This window comes from Polistes dominula, unplaced genomic scaffold (genome assembly GCF_049000335.1).
Source record: "Polistes dominula isolate Pdom_NZ unplaced genomic scaffold, Pdom_raw_medaka contig_29, whole genome shotgun sequence".
NCBI classification, from domain to species: Eukaryota; Metazoa; Arthropoda; class Insecta; order Hymenoptera; family Vespidae; genus Polistes; species Polistes dominula.
The window spans coordinates 929250-949810 of NW_028300865.1; the positions used below are offsets into that span (position 1 = coordinate 929250).

General features: G+C 30.0%; 2 protein-coding genes across 9 annotated transcripts in view; one reads left to right on the forward strand and one right to left on the reverse strand.

Moving 5' to 3' along the window:
- LOC107068346 (transmembrane protein 114) overlaps positions 1–3588 on the forward strand; it is a 15261-nt gene extending 11673 nt beyond the window's left edge. For all 3 annotated transcript variants that reach the window (XM_015324637.2, XM_015324636.2, XM_015324638.2), the window contains one exon: positions 648–3588. In XM_015324637.2, coding sequence (XP_015180123.1) covers positions 648–898 — 251 coding nt within the window. In that variant the 3' untranslated portion in view covers positions 899–3588. The remainder of the gene's footprint in view (positions 1–647) is intronic.
- Stg-1 (stargazin related protein STG-1) lies at positions 1120–20439 on the reverse strand. 6 transcript variants are annotated; one of them, XM_015324632.2, is made up of 9 exons: positions 20393–20439; positions 15660–16119; positions 12938–13030; positions 11148–11291; positions 10918–11006; positions 10627–10782; positions 10195–10407; positions 9600–9808; positions 1120–7742 (listed from the first exon to the last, which is right to left on the reverse strand). In XM_015324632.2, exons 2-8 carry the CDS (start codon positions 16018–16020, stop codon positions 9611–9613), a joined length of 1254 nt encoding a protein of 417 aa, XP_015180118.1. In that variant the 5' UTR covers positions 16021–16119; positions 20393–20439; the 3' UTR covers positions 1120–7742; positions 9600–9610. The 6 variants fall into 6 exon arrangements, with proteins under 6 accessions (XP_015180118.1, XP_015180119.1, XP_015180115.1 ...); XM_015324633.2 differs by having other exon boundaries at positions 10660–10782; positions 15660–16577; positions 19898–20436; XM_015324629.2 differs by having other exon boundaries at positions 15660–16577; positions 19898–20436.
- Between the last annotated feature and the right edge of the window lie 122 nt (positions 20440–20561).

Here is a 20561-nt window from a genome sequence, read left to right on the forward strand (position 1 = left end):
TAATAATATGTGAGGTTTAACATTAGTTATACCAAACTAGTCATTTTGACTAGTTGACGCCATTTTCATTGAAAATGTCTACTTCATGTAACATTTGATTTCTGTAAATAATTTTTTAAAATGTCTATAAATCTATATTGATCTATTAAAATTATTATTGTTATTTTTTTTTTTTTTAAGAGTAAATAAAGACTGGAAGCCTCAAAAAGCATTTTTTTGTTTATACATACACCAGTCATTTTGACTAGTGTGTGGTATATTGAAAATGGTGGTTAAAATCTAATGTTAAATGATAAAACTTTGTGTCAAGTATTTTTCAAATTTCGTTTGTAAAGTAAAACAAGCTTTGTCATATTTTAATAGATATATTTTTTTTTTTTTAAACAAACAAATATCAATTTAGTTATGACACGACACATGACAGACAGATGGTTCCTTTCAGACATTATTAGTTCATCTAAATTACTTAAAATATAAAAGTCAACAACACTGTTGTCAAATATTGTTAGAACTAATACAAAAGATGATTTCAATATGAAATTTAACAACCCATTGGTGAAAAAATGATTGACATATTATTTATTGTTTTAATAAAAACGACAATTGATCAATTAAAATTGTTTTCTGTTTTCTTTTCTTTTTGTCAGCTGCTTGCAACATGGTGGTCATCCAAGTCCTATTGTCCTCAGTGGAATATGAAAGAACAAACGTTTATGAAACGTTTCCAAAAGGTGCATCAATGAGATATGATTTTTCTCTAATACTGGCATGGATTGTCTTCCTTTGCAATTTAATCGCTGGATGTGCCTTTATGCTATTCTCAAGAAAAAGAAAAAGAGACAAAGCACCAACCGAAGAAATTGCTATGGCCGATGAACCAACGATAATCGGTCGTTAGTGTTCCTCCCTAACTAACATGTCAAGTTAAATGAAACACTCTGTATACTCTCCAATACACAAAGAAAAAGAGGAGGGTATAAACTACGCTTGCGCGTCTTCTTCTACGGTTTTACTATATTACATTACGAGCAGAGCAAAGGCTTTCCAAAAATATCACCCCATTATATTATTTCTCGTCTTCTCCGGTTTTTCGTCTCTTAAAAATAGTTGTCCGCCGAAATATGTTTATGTCTATATATATATATATATATATATGGAGACAAGTATAACATATATGATAATACAAAAAGCACAATGAACTTATTAATTATTTTATTAATTAATATTCATATTACTTTGGATTGATGCATCGCTTTGATTACACATACCAGTGCAATTATATATATATATGTGTAAATAAATACATATATCTATTGTTTTATTATTATAATATTATGTACGACAAAGTACAATTTTCAATGATGTATTATAATATCACAAAAACGAGCGTTTTAAGTTCGTTTTATCACTTTACCTGTATACTTGTCAAATGTATTTGTGTGTATGGTCATCAGAGAGAAATATGTATGTATGTGTATGTATGTGTGTGTGTATGTATGTGTATAATATGATGTGTGAAAGAAAGAGAGAAGAAGAAGAAGGGTTCGAAAACCGATCGATATTAAACATATCCTCTAATTAATACCTCGTAAATTACAATTAACATTTTACAATGTAAAAACAAATTTAAGAAGAAGAATTTTCAATAATCTTATCAATTGGAATGTTTATAATATTAATAGAAGAAAAACTTCTCTTTTATACTTTATATAAGAAAAATATATATATATAATATTATCATTAGAATTATTTTAATACAAATTGACACGTTCGTAATACGAATTTGAAATAATTTTATAAATATATTGATATCTTCTCTTAATATATATATATATAAATTACGTGTCACGTTGTTTGTTCGCAATAGACTCTTAAACTACTGAACCGATTTTAATCAAATTTTGCACACTGTGTACAGTTTCATCCAACTTAAAAGATAGGATATTTTAATATATATAAATTACGTGTCACGTTGTTTGTTCGCAATGAACTCTTAAACTACTGAACCAATTTTGATCAAATTTTCCACATTCTGTGCAATTTCATTCAACTTGAAAGATAGGATAGTTTATATCATTCTAACAGATGGCGGTATAAGGTAATTCGTTGATTTAAAGACGTGTGTATCGGACTGATTGTGAGAGTAGTCACAGCAACGCGTGACGGGGCAGCACCCCTAGTGTAATATATTTATAAATAGAATTAAATAGATAATCTCGTTAATGACATGAAATGACGTACAAATAAATTAATTTATTAACATTTGACAAATTGTTACTTGTGAAATTTCAAGAGGAAGAGCTTGGGGAGGGGTTGGTTTCATAGTTGTGTTGTTTTTATGGAAAAGTTTTGAATAATCAAAATGTCCGTCAACTTTTCAACGGTTTTAACTCATTCACACTTTTTTTCTTCGATACGAATCTTATATATAAAGGGTGATTCGTAATTCTATACTTTGTATTTGTATTTGGACGTCCCTGTTAATTCTTTGGGGCACGATAGGGTTAAAAGTGTCCAACCTTTTTCAGGTGGGACATTTTTAGTTTCATCTTGAAATATTATTGCAATAGATACACATGCTCATAAGTTTATATTTTATCTTATTTATACAAAACAATTGGTTATTAACTCCTTTATTTTTTTTTAATGTTTTTACATTATAACATTTTATACAATATTTTAATTAATAAAAAATATATCAAAATTTTGTTTAATTTAAAACATAATCAAATGTCTCTATGCAACATAGGACTATTTTATTATTATCTGAAATTCTATGCCGCAAAGAGTTAATCGATACACACACACACTGCCTCTCTTTCATAAATGTGTTTTTCAATATAAAAAGAAGGCTTTTTACTAAAAAAAAAAAAAAAACACACACACACTTTTTCAAAATGTGCAATACTTTATAATAATAATAATAATAAAACGATATTCTTTTTGATATCGTTGTAAATAATTTTGTCAGTTTGTTTAATATTCAAAAAAATAATATTTATAAGACAATCTACTAATGTAATTAAAAATTGATTAAAAAAAAAAATTGTACAAATTTATCTAAAAAGAAAAAAAAAAACTAAAAAAAAAACATCACTTTATAATGAAACTCTAAATGTTTGCAAATATTTTTTTGCACAAATAATTATTTAATTTATATTCTTCTATCGAACAAATGAAATAGAAAAATAGCGTACGAAAAATATGCTGCTAATGTCTTCCAAAAAAAAAATTAAAAAAAAAATGTGAAATATACAACAACAACAACAACAATAACAAAAAAACAACAAAAGAGACCAAGAGATGAGACCAATGAGCATATTTTGATGATTTTTTTTGTAATACAAAATAATATTTGAAATATTAATGTAAAAAAAAAAAAAAAAAAAAAGAAAATTTCTATACAGAGTTTTGCGATTACAGATCGGTTTTGCGAAAATTGGTGATGGAAGAAGGTTTTTGCTCAAAATGAAAAAATTCCTCTTCGGTTTGTTCAATTTTGTAATTGTTCATTTGAACAAATTGAAATGACTGTTGAAGCGTTCTTACATAAAAAAAAAAAAAAAAAAACAAAAAAAAAGACATTTATTTCTCATATAATAAATGTAATCACTCTTCTCATTTCGCGATTCAATTAAATAATGTTTAGGCGTATAAAAAAAAAAAAAAAAAAAAAAAAAACAAAGAAAAGTCGAATTTATTTTTCCTATTTACGTTAATTGTAAAATAAGAAAAAATACTCATTCACAAAATGACTGAGATCATAGTCAAATAAACTGATCAATAGTAGTTTTATTAATTCAATATTACAAAATACAACCAATCATAATCAATCATTTGATTATTACTCTTACACGTTAATAATAATAATAATAATAATAATAATTATTATTATTATTATTGTTTCAAAGATAAAACAATAAATAATACAATGAAATCAATGCTTTGATGATGAACCTTTATTGTATAAACAGTAAAGTTTGGACAAGCTTTATCACCATTAAAGACAAACAACAAATTTTACATTACGTACTAATTTAATTATATGTATTTTTTTTTTTTTTTTTTTTTATTTATGACTAAAACGTATGTCTCTTAAATCGTATTATTATTATTATTTTTTTTATTTTATTTCGAATAATATTTTTAATACAAATATGGTGATTTGTATTAATACAAAAACCAAAAAAATTTCTTACGTCAAATCGTACAATAAAAATTTGTTACTGTTCGTTAGTTGTTTTTTTTTTTGTTTTTTGTTTTTTTTTTGTTTTTTTTTTGTTTGTCGACGGATAATATTTGATTAGAAAATATCGCGTTAGTGTTAATTAAATAATATAATATACTTTATAAAAATACCCTGATATTATACTATTGATTATTTTATTTTTATTATATTTTTTGTTTTGTTTTGTTTTGTTTTTTTTTTTTTCAAAAATCTTTTCAATTCAATTCAATTCAATTCAATTCAATTCGGCAATACGATTTTTAATTTCATTAATTCATAATAAACAAAATATACAAATGGAAAATATTAATAATTGTAATATAATACGGTTTTGGTTTTTTTCTCCAAGATATTACCAGATATAGGGGATATTCTAACCTTAAATTGGTAATACATTTGTTTTGTTTGTTTTTTGTTTTTTTTTTTTAATAAAATTTCACTTCATCGCAAAATTATTGATATTTAATAGTAATTGTTAAAATTATTACCTAATTAGTTTTACATGTTTGTAATTACAGTAGTAAGTTGTCTCGTTAGACAAATATGGTGAGTGAGATTTTGATAATTTTTTTGTTTTTTTTTTTTCAAAATTATTCAAATATGTCTGTAAAAAATTTATAGTAATCATTTGTTGATACCATTTCCGAATTTTTCAAATAGTTTACAATTTGTGTATAATTGGTATATGCTTTTTATCATCATATTCGATACAGGATAGAAATCTTATGTTTACAGCTAGTCCACGCGATTTAAACGTTATACACGACTTTTTAAATTGTTATTTATATATATATATATATATATATATATAACAATATTTAAATTATCAACAATTGCATGCTCGAAGAGATGTTATTTGCATAAGTACATAGGCGCTATATTATAACGAATATAATTACGTTTTTTTTTTACTGTATATATATATATATATATATATATATAAGAAAAGCTTATTTCCAAAACGCTTTTTAAATTTATTACTTATGAAAATCACAGTATTTCTACAATTATTATTTGAAATTAAACTTCAATAGAATTATATTCAATTATTTGATATGATATTTGTTTTTTTTCAACTGTAAATTCTTACTTATCGTATAATTATTTAACGCTAGATATACCAAATCAGTCATTTTGACTGGTTGACGACGCCATTTTAATTCAAAATGTCTACTTCTTCATGTGAACAAACACTTGATTTCTGTATTTAATTTATTTCTGTAAATAATTTTCAAATCAATTTTTTAGACATTTATCTATTAAAATTATTATTGTCTCTAAAGATTTTTTTGTTATTTTTTTTTAAGAGTAAATAAAGACTGAAAGCTTCAAAAAGTATTTTTGTTTATACATACACCAGTCATTTTGACTAGTGTGGTATAATGAAAATGGTGGTATATCTAACGTTAAAATTCAAATAGCATACTTGGCAACACTATAAAATAATTTATATTCGACAATTGTTTGAATGTTCATAGAAAAACTTGATATAAAAAAATAAAATTCGATTTATAAAACGATTTGAAAATATGCTCTTCAATTTAATCCGAAATTCAAATGAACCCTCGTAATATTCTCAAAAGAATATCATTTTTGGGATCTCTAGCACTTGAATACGCTATCTGGTGGCTACATTCAAAATTAGAGTAGATACGTCGAATTGCTACGCCACGCCCCTGCCAGAGATCCCTTGGGATCTCTAGCACTTGAATACGCTATCTAGTGGCTAAATTCAAAATTAGAGTAGATAGGTCGAATTGTTACGCCACGCCCCCTGCCAGAGATCCCTTGGGATCTCTAACACTTGAATACGCTATCTAGTGGTTAAATTCAAAATTAGAGTAGGTAGGTCGAATTGTTACGCCACGCCCCTGCCAGAGATCCCTTGGGATCTCTAGCACTTGAATACGCTATCTAGTGGCTAAATTCAAAATTAGAGTAGATAGGTCGAATTGCTACGCCACGTCCCTGCCAGAGATCCCAATACTCATCAAGCATCTTGTTGCGTGACTGATGTATATATGACTAATGTATATTCATAACTATTTCAGAACAGTCGGTTGATTCTAACAATAAATGTGTATCATCTAATCTTATTGTTAGTGAGTTTCAGTCGACTTTAATACCTGAGTACGTAATATTGAAGTTAACTTCGATCTACGAAGCAGGCGGCTATTTATTTATTTTTTGTTTTTGTTTTGCATTTCATGGCAGTATATGAACAAGAAACAAAGTAATACAATGTTAATTGTAAATCAACCTAACATATAAATAATTCTATTAAATATTTACTAGGCCTTCAACAAAATACATTTAAAGTTATTTTCATATATCAGTCATCTTTTGAATATTTAATTTCCAGTTAAAAAAAAATAATTGTACATTGTATTGCATTGCATTGTATTTAGGAGGATCCGAACAGTAATGGCGTCGTTACTACGCACGTCAAATTATTTCTAATATTTTCAATCAAAAAAATCAATTGTGATGATTTTTTTTATGGTTTTCTTGAAAAATTTGCATATCAGATAGAAAAAGATTTTAATTTAAATAATGTAATTATTGATTAATAATAAAAAAAAAATTGTTCGTTTGGAAAAAATGTATTAGTTTGAATTTTGAGGTTAACAAGTGACATTACTTTCCGATCCACTTAATATTACCGACGAAAGAAAAACATTAGTCATCGATACAAGTAGAATCATTTGTTGTCTTCATACTGATCTTAGGTAGGACGGTATTTTTGTTTTTTTTGTTTTTTTTTTTTTCCGATACGACGACGAATTATGACAAGATCTTTGAAGACATTTTTATTCTGCACAGACTGTCAGGGTTTTTTTTATTTTTTTTTTTTATGAGTACCAAAAAAAAAAACAAAAACTCTGGCAGACTGCAATATATGCGAGATAGAACGTTTACTTTTTCATTTATTTCTAGTGCCTGTATATATATATATATATATATCATAATACCTATACATATATATATATACAATGTTAAATAAGGTGAAAAAGAATCGCGCACAGCTTGCACAATTGTTTTTTTTTGTGTGTGCAAATATTGCAATAAATGAGAATATAAATAATTCGTCCATATTTAATTGCGTGATGATATTCATTCAATTTATCATCGATTAATATTTTCAGATTAAATCGCAAGGCTTTTATCATCAAGTGTCAACCCACGGATATTTCCATTTTTTTTTCTTTTTTTTTTTTTTAAACACTTTGTGCCATTTATTCGTAGTTCAACAAAGGAATTGTCCCAAAATTTATATTTTCAACAGTCTCGTACGATTTCCAATAGGCCAAACGAAAGATTTGCTTTTCGGTTTATAATTCCGAATCATCATTTTCAGCTTTTGTCCAACATTAAAACATCCTCTTGTTCCTCTACCATACATTTGTCCAATTTCTCATCCATTTCATCTTCGTCGTCATCGTCGTCATCGTCGTCGTCATCGATGTCATCATTCATGTCATCGTAGTCGACGTTTTGCACCAACCTCGCATACCTATTGGATAATTAGAAACTTTAGGACGATCAATTTGTGGATAACGAAGTTGGAGATAATTAATCTAACAAACGTCCAAGAATCTACATATACCGGGTGGTTCAATAATTATTCATTGAATTACTTGTAAATGTATTTTTATATAATACAATCATTCGAAATTGTTTGTAACCTTTTGTTCAAGAGTAAAACTGTAAACTGTTGAAATGCTTTTATTGCATATTAATTTAACAAACGTCCAAGAATCTACATATACCGGGTGGTTCAATAACTATTAATAGAATTACTTGTAAATGTATTTTTATATAATACAATGGTTCGAAATTGTTTGTAACTTTTTTCAAGAGGAAAACTGTAAACTGTTGAAATGCTTTTGTTGCACATTCCAAAGATTCACATTCTATCTGAATCGACCGCACCATTTACCGAATTGTAAAGGGGAAAATTCCAGAGACTACGAATGACATAGAACTGAACTGTTGGATAGTAATAAATGATACCTTTTTGTTCTTTTTCTTTTTTTTTCTTTTTCAGTATGTTCGTATAAAGTTTAAAAATACAGTAAAAAAAATGTGACAAAGTGGTAATATAACTTTTACATCTACAAAACTACATTTATTTAATTAAATCAAATATCTAATTGATGAAGAGTGTTGTATAAGAAACAAAATGATCAAAAAAAATCATTGAATAAACATAATTTGCATATCAAACTAGTTAGAAGTATAACCTTTAAATAAACAAATTTCAAAGACAATTTATTATATAATATTATTTGTACTTTTAATCTGTAATTATTTATTTAATTATAATAAATGAGCGCCTGTTCGTATGCAACCCTCCAGACACAGTTTGAAAATGTTGCTTGCGAGCGCCATCTACTGGGACGGAATTTTTTTTCCCAGTCAAAACTATTTATGCACGTATGTATGACGGGTTGCCTATCTTTTTAAAGTGTGTCTGGAGGGTTGCATTCATACAGGCGCGTATTTTTCTAATACTAAGAAAGTAAATAATGAAACACTTTAAAAAATGATTGCAAATCAAATATATTGATAAATAATGATAAAAAATTGAACTCTTATATTGTAATTAATTTATGCATAGTTTTAGAATAATATTTAATATTTTATATGAAATTAAGGCTGTGTCTTTTCCCCCCACTACATCATCGCGTTTCATTTTTTCAAATCACACCTATTCTAAAGAAGTTTTTACTTCAACAACAACAAAAAGAAAACTCTTATCTAACCATAAATCGAGTATGAAACTGTAATTGATATGTCAATATTCATTCAGTATTAGGATGAAAATCGATTCGTGAGGATAGCAAATTTAATCTATGCTCAATTAAATGACAAATTTTCGACGGAGATTAGCGTAACGAGAACTTTCAATGGTAAACTTTGAAATGATGTAGGTAGATCTATAGAATTCAAAGTTTAAATGGCAAATATTTAATATTAGGGAATAATTCTAAGCTGAGGCACACATTTGTAACATGGCGCTTATTAAAATATGAATACTTTTCGAATATGTATACCTCATATTGCATGTTTATGGAGACATCACTTAAATTAATGAAAAGAGTTCTACATATACTATATATATATATATACAGCTACCAGAAAGAAATGAACATTTTTCATTAACTAAAAACAATTTTAATATGATATCTCGTAATCTTACAGTTCATCAGCAGCAACATCAACAACAACAAACCAAACTGATAAAAATAAAGGTTCTCTTGTATTTGTACATTTCTTAAAATAGAAAATCAGCATGTAACAACTATGGAAGATAATATTTCTACTTTTGTGATAAAAGCATGATAGGGGGGATAAATGAAATAAATACCTGACGCTATATCAGACGGGAGTTGTTCTTCTGAGAGCTGCGAAGGCCCAGTCGGAGCCTCTTACGGGTGTTGGTGGTGGTGCTGGATCCTCGAGGTCAAAGGTCACGAACTCATGCCGGACGCTTGGACTGTAATCCGTGTCTGGTTCCGGTGCATCCTCCTCCTCCTGCTGCTGCTGCTGCTGCAGTATGTCCGCCGTCGTGCTCACCTGGAAGGTCGTTTTCGAGAACGAGTAGAAATCTAAAATGGAGTATCAAATGCCGGATTATCACCGGTTGCTAAGGTTACCTATACGATCTTTTTTCACCTTCTTCTTGAGCTAGACTCGAGATAAAGAAAGGAGGGTTTGTGGGTTGGGTAGGTGAGGGGTTAAGGAGGTGAGGGGTTAAGGAAAAAAGAGAGAGTTTTGTAGAAATGGAAACTTCTTGGAGGATGAGCAGCCAAATATTAGCAGATCCGGATTATACGGATAGTAGTCTCTCTCTCTCTCTCTCTCTCTCTCTCTCTCTCTCTCTCTCTCTCTCTCTCTCGTGCTTCGTTATATGTTTTATTATATTTCGACTGAAAGAACTTTTATTTGATTGTTTCACTTACCGTTAGGGCAGTTAGATCTCTTGGAAACTGTCTGTAATAATCGTAATGATCCAAGTTAGGTGGTGGTGGTAGAAATTCATCGAAATCGACATAATCGACGGAATCCCTTCCAAAGAAATATCTTTTCTGATGTCTCTCACAGATAAAGTTGCCATGAGCTAATGGCGCATGGTTGGCATGATTTGCGTGATGATTGTCCAAGTGATAAACACCCTGTTGTATCCGAACATTCAAGGATAGAAAAAGAGATCTTGTTTATAAATATTATTTTTGTTTGTTCAATTTGAATTAGTCGTCTAAACACCGTTTCCTTTTTTTGTCATAAATTGTGTTTAAAACAAAAAAAAGAAGATTTCTGGCAGATGATGTGATTACAACATCATCATCATCATAATAATAATAATAAAAAAAAAAGTAGCCGATACTACCAACCCCATAATTTTTGCGTCTCAAGTCCTTTCGTACCAATTCTCGTTGGTGCCAGGAGATATATAGAAAAATAGCGTATGTACCAGCCACCTCGGTTGTGATGAAGCCACTCACATACAACAGAAATGAAAACCCGTATCTATACGTGAAAGGAGGTCCCTGTAATACGAAAAAGTATCATCAAGCTTTGAAACTTGTCTAATTTTTTTATTCTCTCTTGTCATATAAAAAAGGGTTAAATATGTGTGTTCGAAAATATATATATATGTGAGTCCTAATCTAAATGAAATTTACCTGAAAAGATGATCGCGGCCTAAGTTTGCTACCAACTTCGGCTTTGAAAATTGATATGTACATGACCATCCCAACCAGCATGAGTAATCCTGTTGGAATAGTTGAAAATTGAAAAATACTTTTTTCACTATCCAATCGTACTATCCCTTTTTCAACATTGTATGTGATAATTATTATTGTACGAACGTGTAAAATGAATGAATTTGATTTTATCTCATCCAATGACTTACCGGAAACAATGAAGACTACCCCAGCTACGAAGACACAAAGTCTGTGCCTTGGATGAGTAATGTGTGCGGCAAAATAACAAATTTCCGCGATTACCAGCAACGACGTAGCCGCGAGGAAAAACATGGCCGACTTCGTAACTGCATCTAGAAAGATCAAAACAACAACTACTACAAACATTTATTTATTTCGATAGAAGTGACAAAACAATGATGAAAATTGATAATGAATTTTAATACTCAGGGAAATATATTTAAAATAGTAATTAATACTTTAATGGCCGCTCACACAACATGTGTATGATAGTCAAAACATTGGCCGTTATTTTTTTATAACTTTATATATATAATTAATTTTGTTGTTAAATTGTTGTTTTTTGTTTTACGTTAATTTTTTTTTCGTGAATGACAATAATTGTTTTTTTTTTTTAATTAATTCTTGAAAAATAACTGCATACACGTGCGGCCATATTAAAGTGTTAATATAACCTATATTAAATTATTATAATATTTGTTAATAATTAAAATGAATTATTTAAAGATATAAATATATTATTATAATATTTTAATAATTACAATTTTAATTATTTAAGATAAATTAATATAACCTATTGAAATCTTGATTATTAATTAGCATTGGAAACTCGAAAGATCATTGAAGATTCAAATCTTTAGATTTTGCAAAAACTATGATAAATTATTTTAGATTTCCATAGCTTCAAATAAAAGGGGAGGGTTCAAATGCGAGGTTAGCAACTTACCCTCAATAAAAAAAAAAAATAAAAAAAATAATCACTAAATAACCTCTTTAGGTTAAAGACGCTGTGAAGTTTGGATATAACAGGACGTAGTCCTAAGAAGATGAAAAAGCAGAAGAAGAAGAAGAAGATTCAAAAATAAGGGGAATATGTATTTCAAAGTTTGATAATGTTTCGAACAGAAATAGTATATATCTGTCAAGACTATGACATATAGAAAATGATGATATTATCCAGAAGGTGGCATGAAAGTTGGAAATACGGAAAGCATATCGATAAGAATAGGTTAATTTATTATTACATAAGAACGTCAGTGTTTCTCGTTCTTTACTACTCGTAAGCTTCTCTCTCTTTCCTCTCTCTCTCTCTCTCTCTCGTTACTTGTGTCTCTTGGAAATTTGCAGATCGTAGTTGGAAAGTTTGCCTACTGAATATCTCCGGTCTCTATTGCAAACTCCTTCGTCGTTATTTCCTGAAAACTTTGCTCACACCAGGAAAGAAACTTTCCACACGCGTTCTCTTCTCTCTTCTTCTTCTCTTCTTTGCGCTTCTTACAATTAGATTTGCATGCCAAGACTCCATCGATATAAATATAAACGAAGGCAACGACGACGACGACGTAGCAAGCAGATCAAATAAATCAGTACGTTAATCATTTCTCCTGTATTTATACGAGAAACATCTACAACACTCTCATTCAACTTTGCGTATTTTATTTAGTTGTTCGCGCCATAGTAAAAGTTCGATTAAGTAATGCAGTGTGTGTCACGTGACGAAATAAACCTCTTTCCCTCCTCTATTTCTTTACTAATTAGTATTTTATTGTGGGATTCGTGAAAAAAATTGGACCAGCTGACTGACTGGACCCGACGGGATTCGAACCACGGATCTTTCGCTTTCCGGGCGACTACGACTGCTCCTTAACCAATTGAGCTATCCAGGGCCTACCGATTAATCCTTCTCACGAATGCCTAATAAGTTTGGCATGGAGGCGCTCGTCCCCCCACATTATTTATAAATATGTTAGTTACTAACACGGAATTGCCATAGTAGAGTCACTGGGATCAGGACTATACTCCTCGTTTGGAAAATAGTCAATACTCGAACACTCGTATTCCATACGCGAGCCTGAAACATACAGAAAACAAATATCTTATTTTATGTTTCTTAAAACTTCTGGGGTTTCCTTCCTAAAAATTGAAAGACTATTAAGAATGTCATTGTTTTCTAAATTGACAATATAATGGTTCGTTCTTTATAACATTATTTGCAAGTTTGTTCGTTGTTTTCTGTAAGGAAGTTAACCACCCGACTTACTTTTTTCTTTCTTTTCACTTTTATTCGATGCCAGGGTGGTGACCGACCGAACCGTAACCAACCGAACCCAAACCCGTCAGGATTGCGTCAGGGTTTGCGCTGTTGCTAATAAAAGCTCCAAGAAATCCTGTTACCGCAAGGGAAAAGCAATTTTCTAACGTTTTCTACGAGAACAACCCTTCTAGGGTGCATATTCTTCTTCCTTTTTTTTTTCCTTCTTCTCATAGTCTTTTTCGAATAATAAAGAGTTAGATTTTCTAGCCATGCAATTAGATCTTAAGAAAAGTAATTTTATTTTATCTATTTATAGGTTATATATATATAACCTAATCACAAGAAATATAATAAATTTCTACATTTTTTATTAACATTTCTTTTTTTCATAATATGTTATATAAATCTGTGTTTATTCTACGTCTAAGGATAACCTCAACAGTATAATGGCATTTTCATCAATAATAATAATATCAAAAGTGCTTATATATGCATTAGTATTTGAGGTTACGCGTTAGAACAAGCTAAGTTAGTTGTATCCATTTCTTGTTGTCTCAAGACAATGACTGAAAGTTTTCAATGGATTTTGGTCCCTGACTTAGTTGGAAACAAGAAATGGATAACTGTTCGTTGCTTTTCTTTGGTGGTAACGACGTTAAGCAAAGTGGTCATTGTTAATATTAACCTTTGCTTACCACACTTGGTCCAAAAGACCCAGACCTTTTTTGCAACTTGAGTCATTTATCTCAATTGTTCGAGTATGATAATTTTGTAAACATATTTAAACTTAATTTAAAGTTATAAAACCTATATAGTCTTTTGAAGTAAGTATTAAAGAAGACTCAAAAAAATGTTGAAGTAAATCCATGCAATAGTTTCTTTTTTGTGGTTAAGTGTGGTAAGCGTGTTACTCCAGGAAGAGTGGTAAGCAAAGGTTAAGAAAATATAACCAATCTTAACCTAACCTAATCAAAGAACTTAAAAAATATTCATTCGCGAATATTTGACAATGTACAAATTGGAAAGAATTTATTTGAGTAATTAAAAGTAATGAAAGTGATTTGAATATTTCTGTGAAGCGGCGCAAAACAAGTGCAAAATTGACGATCGTTCGACCGCAATAAGAAGCTATCCCTCTACTGTCGACTATGTTCATCGGTAAATGGTTTCCTTTCATTCCTATTCCTGGTTTTTCCCTCCCAAGAGCATAGCCAAGAGGCATCCCCTCTGGTTGATGGGGTTAGCAAAAGGAGAGTGGTTTCCGGTACCCCGAGTAACGAGTCATTTCCGACCTCCCCCTATCTCAACAAAATCCCCGAGTACCAGACGTTTCTATCTGAAGAGAAACAGAGAAACATCATAGGCCGGAATTCAAGCTAAATGTCCTTTTACTCTTCTCTCCAAATCTTTTCTGACGTTTACTTTCAATTTATCTCGATAAAAAAAAAAAAGAAAAGAAAAGATTCCTATGAACCGTTGAACATAATCAAGTTGTAAAACGAATATAGACGACCAGTTTTGCTGCCATTTTTTTTTCTCTCTCTCTCTCTCTCTTATGCAAATATTGATTTGATAAGAAATTAATGTCATTTTTTCTTTTTTTTTTCAATTTTTATCTTTAAAATCAACATATCTTCGTTTAAAACAAAAAAAAAGGTACGAAAAGAGCCAACATTCGTCGTCTACTAATATTATTCGAGAAAATAATTTTCAAATAAATTTACATTAAAATGATAACGTATTATTTTTTGTTTGAATTTAAAGAAAAAAAAAATACCACCATCATTTTTAGATTCTACAAACCGTAAATATATTCTTCCTTGATTAAAATCTGAAATAATAAAAAGCTTTCAATTGGATATAATATATCATCATATCATATTTCCTAGAGATCGTTTTTTTTTTTTTTTTTTATTTCAATGCTTGTTTTATTTTTGTTTTTGTTTTTTTTTTTTCACGATACGTTTGACAGAGAATTATTATCGTACAAATTTGTTTTTGATCATTGACAGTATAAAAGGAGGACCATCATATTCGATACATCTGCTGAAGCATGGAAAAAGAAATATCATTGATTGCACAATAAAACGTTTAACTGATTGCAAATGGAACTTTTATTATATTTTATTTTATTGGTCTTTCTCTTTGTAACAATTGTAACAGTGTATTTTTCTCAAAAAACCACTGGTTGATGATACTCGAATGTCGTGTGCATCGTATGAATGTCATATGCATTTTTCATTGAAAAAATTTCAACTATCAAAGCTACATTCATTTCATTTCTTTTTTTTGTTTTTTTTTTTTTCATACAAACTTTATTACAGTGAATTTTCATAAAATTATTAAAAATGGTAAGAACATATGAGAGACTTAGAAAGAAACCTTAAAAGTATATAAAATTTGGCTCGATTGTAATACTTAATGTAATGCAGATTTCTGTACTCACTTATGGCCACACAAACGCGCCAGAGCCCACTGTAAGTGACTTTGCTGTCCGGTTCGACGGATGCGTTCGAGGACGTCTTAGGAAGCTTTTCCTCAGTCAACAACCACTCGCCCGTGCTTATGGCAACGGTGACAACGACAAGGGAGAGTATTGCAGATAGGCCGGATGCTATTCCAAGGCCACCACCCCCGTTCGCGTTGCTCCCACTATGATTCTCAACAACAACTGCACTTGCTGCTGCTGCTGCTGCCGCTGTTGCTGCTGCTGCTGTTGCAGTTGTTCCTCTTGGACCAGCTGTACTGTTCCCGCTGTCGCAACACCAGCAACAACAAGACATCACCTCGCAGACGACTCTTCTCATGGGAACATCTCACTGATGATAACTGAAGATTTATCCGCCCTCGCACTTATCCATTTATGGGTCAAATAAAAGTAAACGAATCCCAAGCCTGTTCTCAAACTAACGATGAAGAAAAATGAGGTATAGAGATTCGTCAACGAATTTCGATTGACGATCACGATATAAGAAATTTGCTTGGAGGGGTTAGTTTAGGATCTCGCAGACCTTTGTTAAAAGGAATTCGATGTATGACAGAAAGTAGAGCACGCGTAACGTATGACACTGTAAATGGATGATGTAAGGGGAATACGAGAAAATTGCGATTGATGGATATATACGCGCGGTATATATCCAAGTACATTAACCGATGAAAAATAAGTATTATGCTTTAGAAATGGAAACATTGATCGGTTCATGTCACGTTAAGTAAACACATCTTGTTGATTCTTAATAAAGTTGCATCGATTGTGTTGAATCCAACGGGATGATTAATTGAACACAATTCGTGTCAAATTGTGTATAACGTCTTTGGACAAATTTATCTTTTGACTTAATCCAGAAAACAACTCCGAAGATTTCTGAAACAAAAATCAAACGTTCGATTATTATCATCTTGTGTTTCAGTTTAGTTAAGTAGAATTATTGTAATACTAGGAATATTATTGGTCAGATAGGTACCTATCGAAAGGGTTGACAAATGAGAGAGAGAGAGACAAAGAAAGGTTCGTTCTTACGATAAAGACACGAATATTATTGCATTAGTTTTATTTTGTTGTTGTTGTTCGCATCTTTCATCATTTCTCTTAGCTCTCTCGAGAATTTCATAGACCGTTAGGATGTGTTCGGTCTCAAAATTCGATGGCCTTTCTCCGGCGCCTGCCTTTAATTAATCGGATTAGGAGTCGCGTCAGCGAAATTGATTTTTGCCAAAGGAAGCTGAGAGCACCTATTCAACCTGTGCGAGATCCATCGAGAAGCCCCTTTTACAAGAAGACCATCTCAAAGGCTAATAGCAGACGATGCAACTTTTTTTTCGGTCGTTACGCATACGATATAGAAAAGACATCAAATATATATATAGGAGTATTCATATGGTATTATATTTTTGAAGTGAAAACTTCTTTAGAATCAGGGTGATTTGAAAATCGTCAAACGGAAGAACGTGAAACGGAAGAAACCGTAAAATCGATGAAACAAAAATAATTCATTAATTAATACAATTCTGTATATAAAAATTCAGTGTCACAATATGTTTGTCCACTAATAATTCCAAAACTACTCAACGTATTTTAATGAAATTTATTTGATTTCACGTGATTTGTTTCAACTTAACACATAGCACAATTTTTTTTTTTATTATTATTATTTTTTATTACTAATTTAAAGATTTTTATTTAGAGTTAGGTTATCTAGGGTACTGTAACGTTCTTTCAATAGATGGCACTGTATTATACAATTCAATTATTTCGATATATTCACGTCTCGAAGTTTGGTTTTCTTTGAAGGTTTCACTTCTACCGTGTGTGATCTGCACACATCTGTTGTTTTTTTTTTTTTTTTATTACAGTCTTTAAACACCTCTCTCTCTCTCTCTCTCTCTCTCTCTCTCTCTGAACATTTCAATTTCAAATATTTGATGAAAACTAAATAATGAAACTAATTATCAAATTTAAATTTCAGTATTAATTTAGAATCTTGTTGTTTTATTATTTGATTATTATTAGAGTCTTTAATTTAAAGGATAATGTGTTATCATTTAAAATCAAATGTACCATATTAAGTATAATTATTATACAGTTATGCATATAAATCATCGATTCGAAGATTATACTAATATCGTATTGATTTATTTCATAATAAATGATCTCATTGTTAAAATCCTATATCAGCTTTTCTATCTGTCGATAAAAATACATTCGAATATCTACCTTTTGTTTCATTTTAATAAATGATCACCCCCTTATATATATATATATATATATATATATATATATATATATATATATATATATATATATACACATACCGAATAAATCTGCAATTCTCTTCAAAATGATAAAAATGATAATTCTATTCGAAGATAACTCCGATGGTCATGTTTTTTTTTTTTTTTTTACATCATTTTTACTTCCACTTGGTCACTTTACATTTTTTTCTTTTTTTTTTAACAGGCTGTAAAAAGTAAGAGAGAGAGAGAGTAAAATTTGGCTGGATGCCACATTTTTATTACAGAGTCGATCGTTTTACGAAATAGTTGCAACGAGTATTATTACAATATCTTGACTTTTTGCAATACCTTTTGGTAGATACATTTTATAAGAACTTTTAATATAACTGTATATTGCATTTTGTTTTTATTCAAATTTATATTACAAATTACAGATAGATTGGACAGTTTATAAGTAATCAATGAGACCAAAAGGACACACACACACATTGAATCTCTTTTTTTTTAATATTAAATACACATGTATTCAATATTTGTCAACATTTTGTTATTCTATAAAAAAAATAAAATGTGTTATTAAAACAACTTACTTAAAAGACATTACTACGAATAGCAACAGAATACACCTGATTCATTATTAATGGTATTAAACATGTACTAGCAGAATGTTAGGATTAAATGGATGATTTATGGAGAATGAAACAATATATATATATATATACATTATTGTTATGAAGTCAAACGACGAAACTTAACCATAACTATCCCACTAGGAATATTAATACTATTCCAATTCCTATTCGAGAATCCTAACTTGAGAATCTTGAATTATTAAGGACTCAGATTAATATCAAATCCTATCAAGTATTTCATTTTACAGCTAACTTTATCGGCGGGATGTTATATTCAAGATGATCTTCTTATCAATGGATATTTTTCATCAAGTTCATTGTTCATATCTTATTTCTCATTAATTCTTTTGATCAATTTACACAATGTACACATTGTATTTTATTAGGAAAAAATGAAACACAATTAATATTACAAATATTCATTCATTCATTCATATTTACAAAACTAAATCATATTATTAAATGTATAATACATTTGATTTGTTCTAATTAAATTGAGTTCAATTTTTCTGTTCATTATGTAAATGAAAATGCTATGTACAATGTATGTATGTGTACTTTGAATGTGTAGCATCTTTGTTCTATGTTTATAACATAAGTATCAAAGATGATAACCAGTCACGTTTTGTAAGTATGTAGGTACCATTTACTAAATGGAAAATGACGAGGTTCAAAGTAATGGATAATCCTTGAAAATGCTAGAGACAGATAGATAGGCGTTGCTACTGTTACTATGACAAAGCTACAATTTATCTTCCTAAATTCGAGAACAATGCACGAATGAACCTGTTGGCCATATATCAACGAACGTTCCATCATTCCCACATAACGTTAATTTTCATTTCCATCCTATTTACTTTAGACATACGACGATCATACGTATTATCGTAATCGAGTTGTTTCCAAAATTCTATGCGTATTTAACACGTTACTATCTATTAGGTATCTAACAACAATTGCAATTGTGTGATTTCATCTTTTATTATTTCTAAATTCAATTATTTCAATATACGTAAAGATGTAATTGCATTCTGATAAAATATTAAAGAACGAACTAAGATGATTGTGACGAGTGGCACAAATTACTAAATTGATTAAAGTAATAACGAAATTAAAAAGGTTCCTATGAATTGATTAATTTTTATAGAAAAATTGATAAACGAAACATAACATGATAAATGATTTGATGTCACTATTGATGAATACCAAATGTAAATAACATTTGTTGTTTATTAATATATAGATAGATTTATCAAGTTTAGATCGCGTTTAATTCGCAGGTATAGATTTATGAAGAATATTCGAAGTTGTTGCCTACCTGATGCACACCTGGTTATGTGCACACCACGTTGACAGTCGGTGAAATTGAGAAGCCACGTTAATTTTTCACTCTCTCTCTCTCTCTCTCTTATCTTTTATTTTTCTTTTCTTTCGAATCAACACTGATCGTTTTTATTTCACGACAAATACTCAATTCGTCTTTTTGATTAAAAAAAAAAACAAAACAAAACAAAAACTTAGCCAACTTTGGATTTTTGATAACGAAATGTTTCCTGCGAATAGACAAATAAATGTTGTCTGTCTTTTTTCGCGACAAGGAGAAATAAAATGTAAAATATATGAAACAAGAGAGAGATGAAATTTTATATCAATGAGAAATAATGAAAAGTGAGATGAAATGATGCGATATTTGAATTCATTTATTCGTGGAATAAAAAGGAAAAGGAGAATAAGGATGAGGAAGGAAAATAATATTCTCGTGTTCGTCATTCGCGAGATGAAATACGCGACTGAGGGTAAGAATTTGACTGACGTGATAACGGTCGACGCCCGTTGCTGCACCACCACGACTGCAATCAGGCGCGCAGTGCGGCGCGCATCGTCTATCGCGCATCGTCTATTACACATTGTCTATCGCGCAACGTCTCTCGCGCATCTCAGTACGCATGACCACGCGCATGCGCAAGGTGTACCACCTCGTG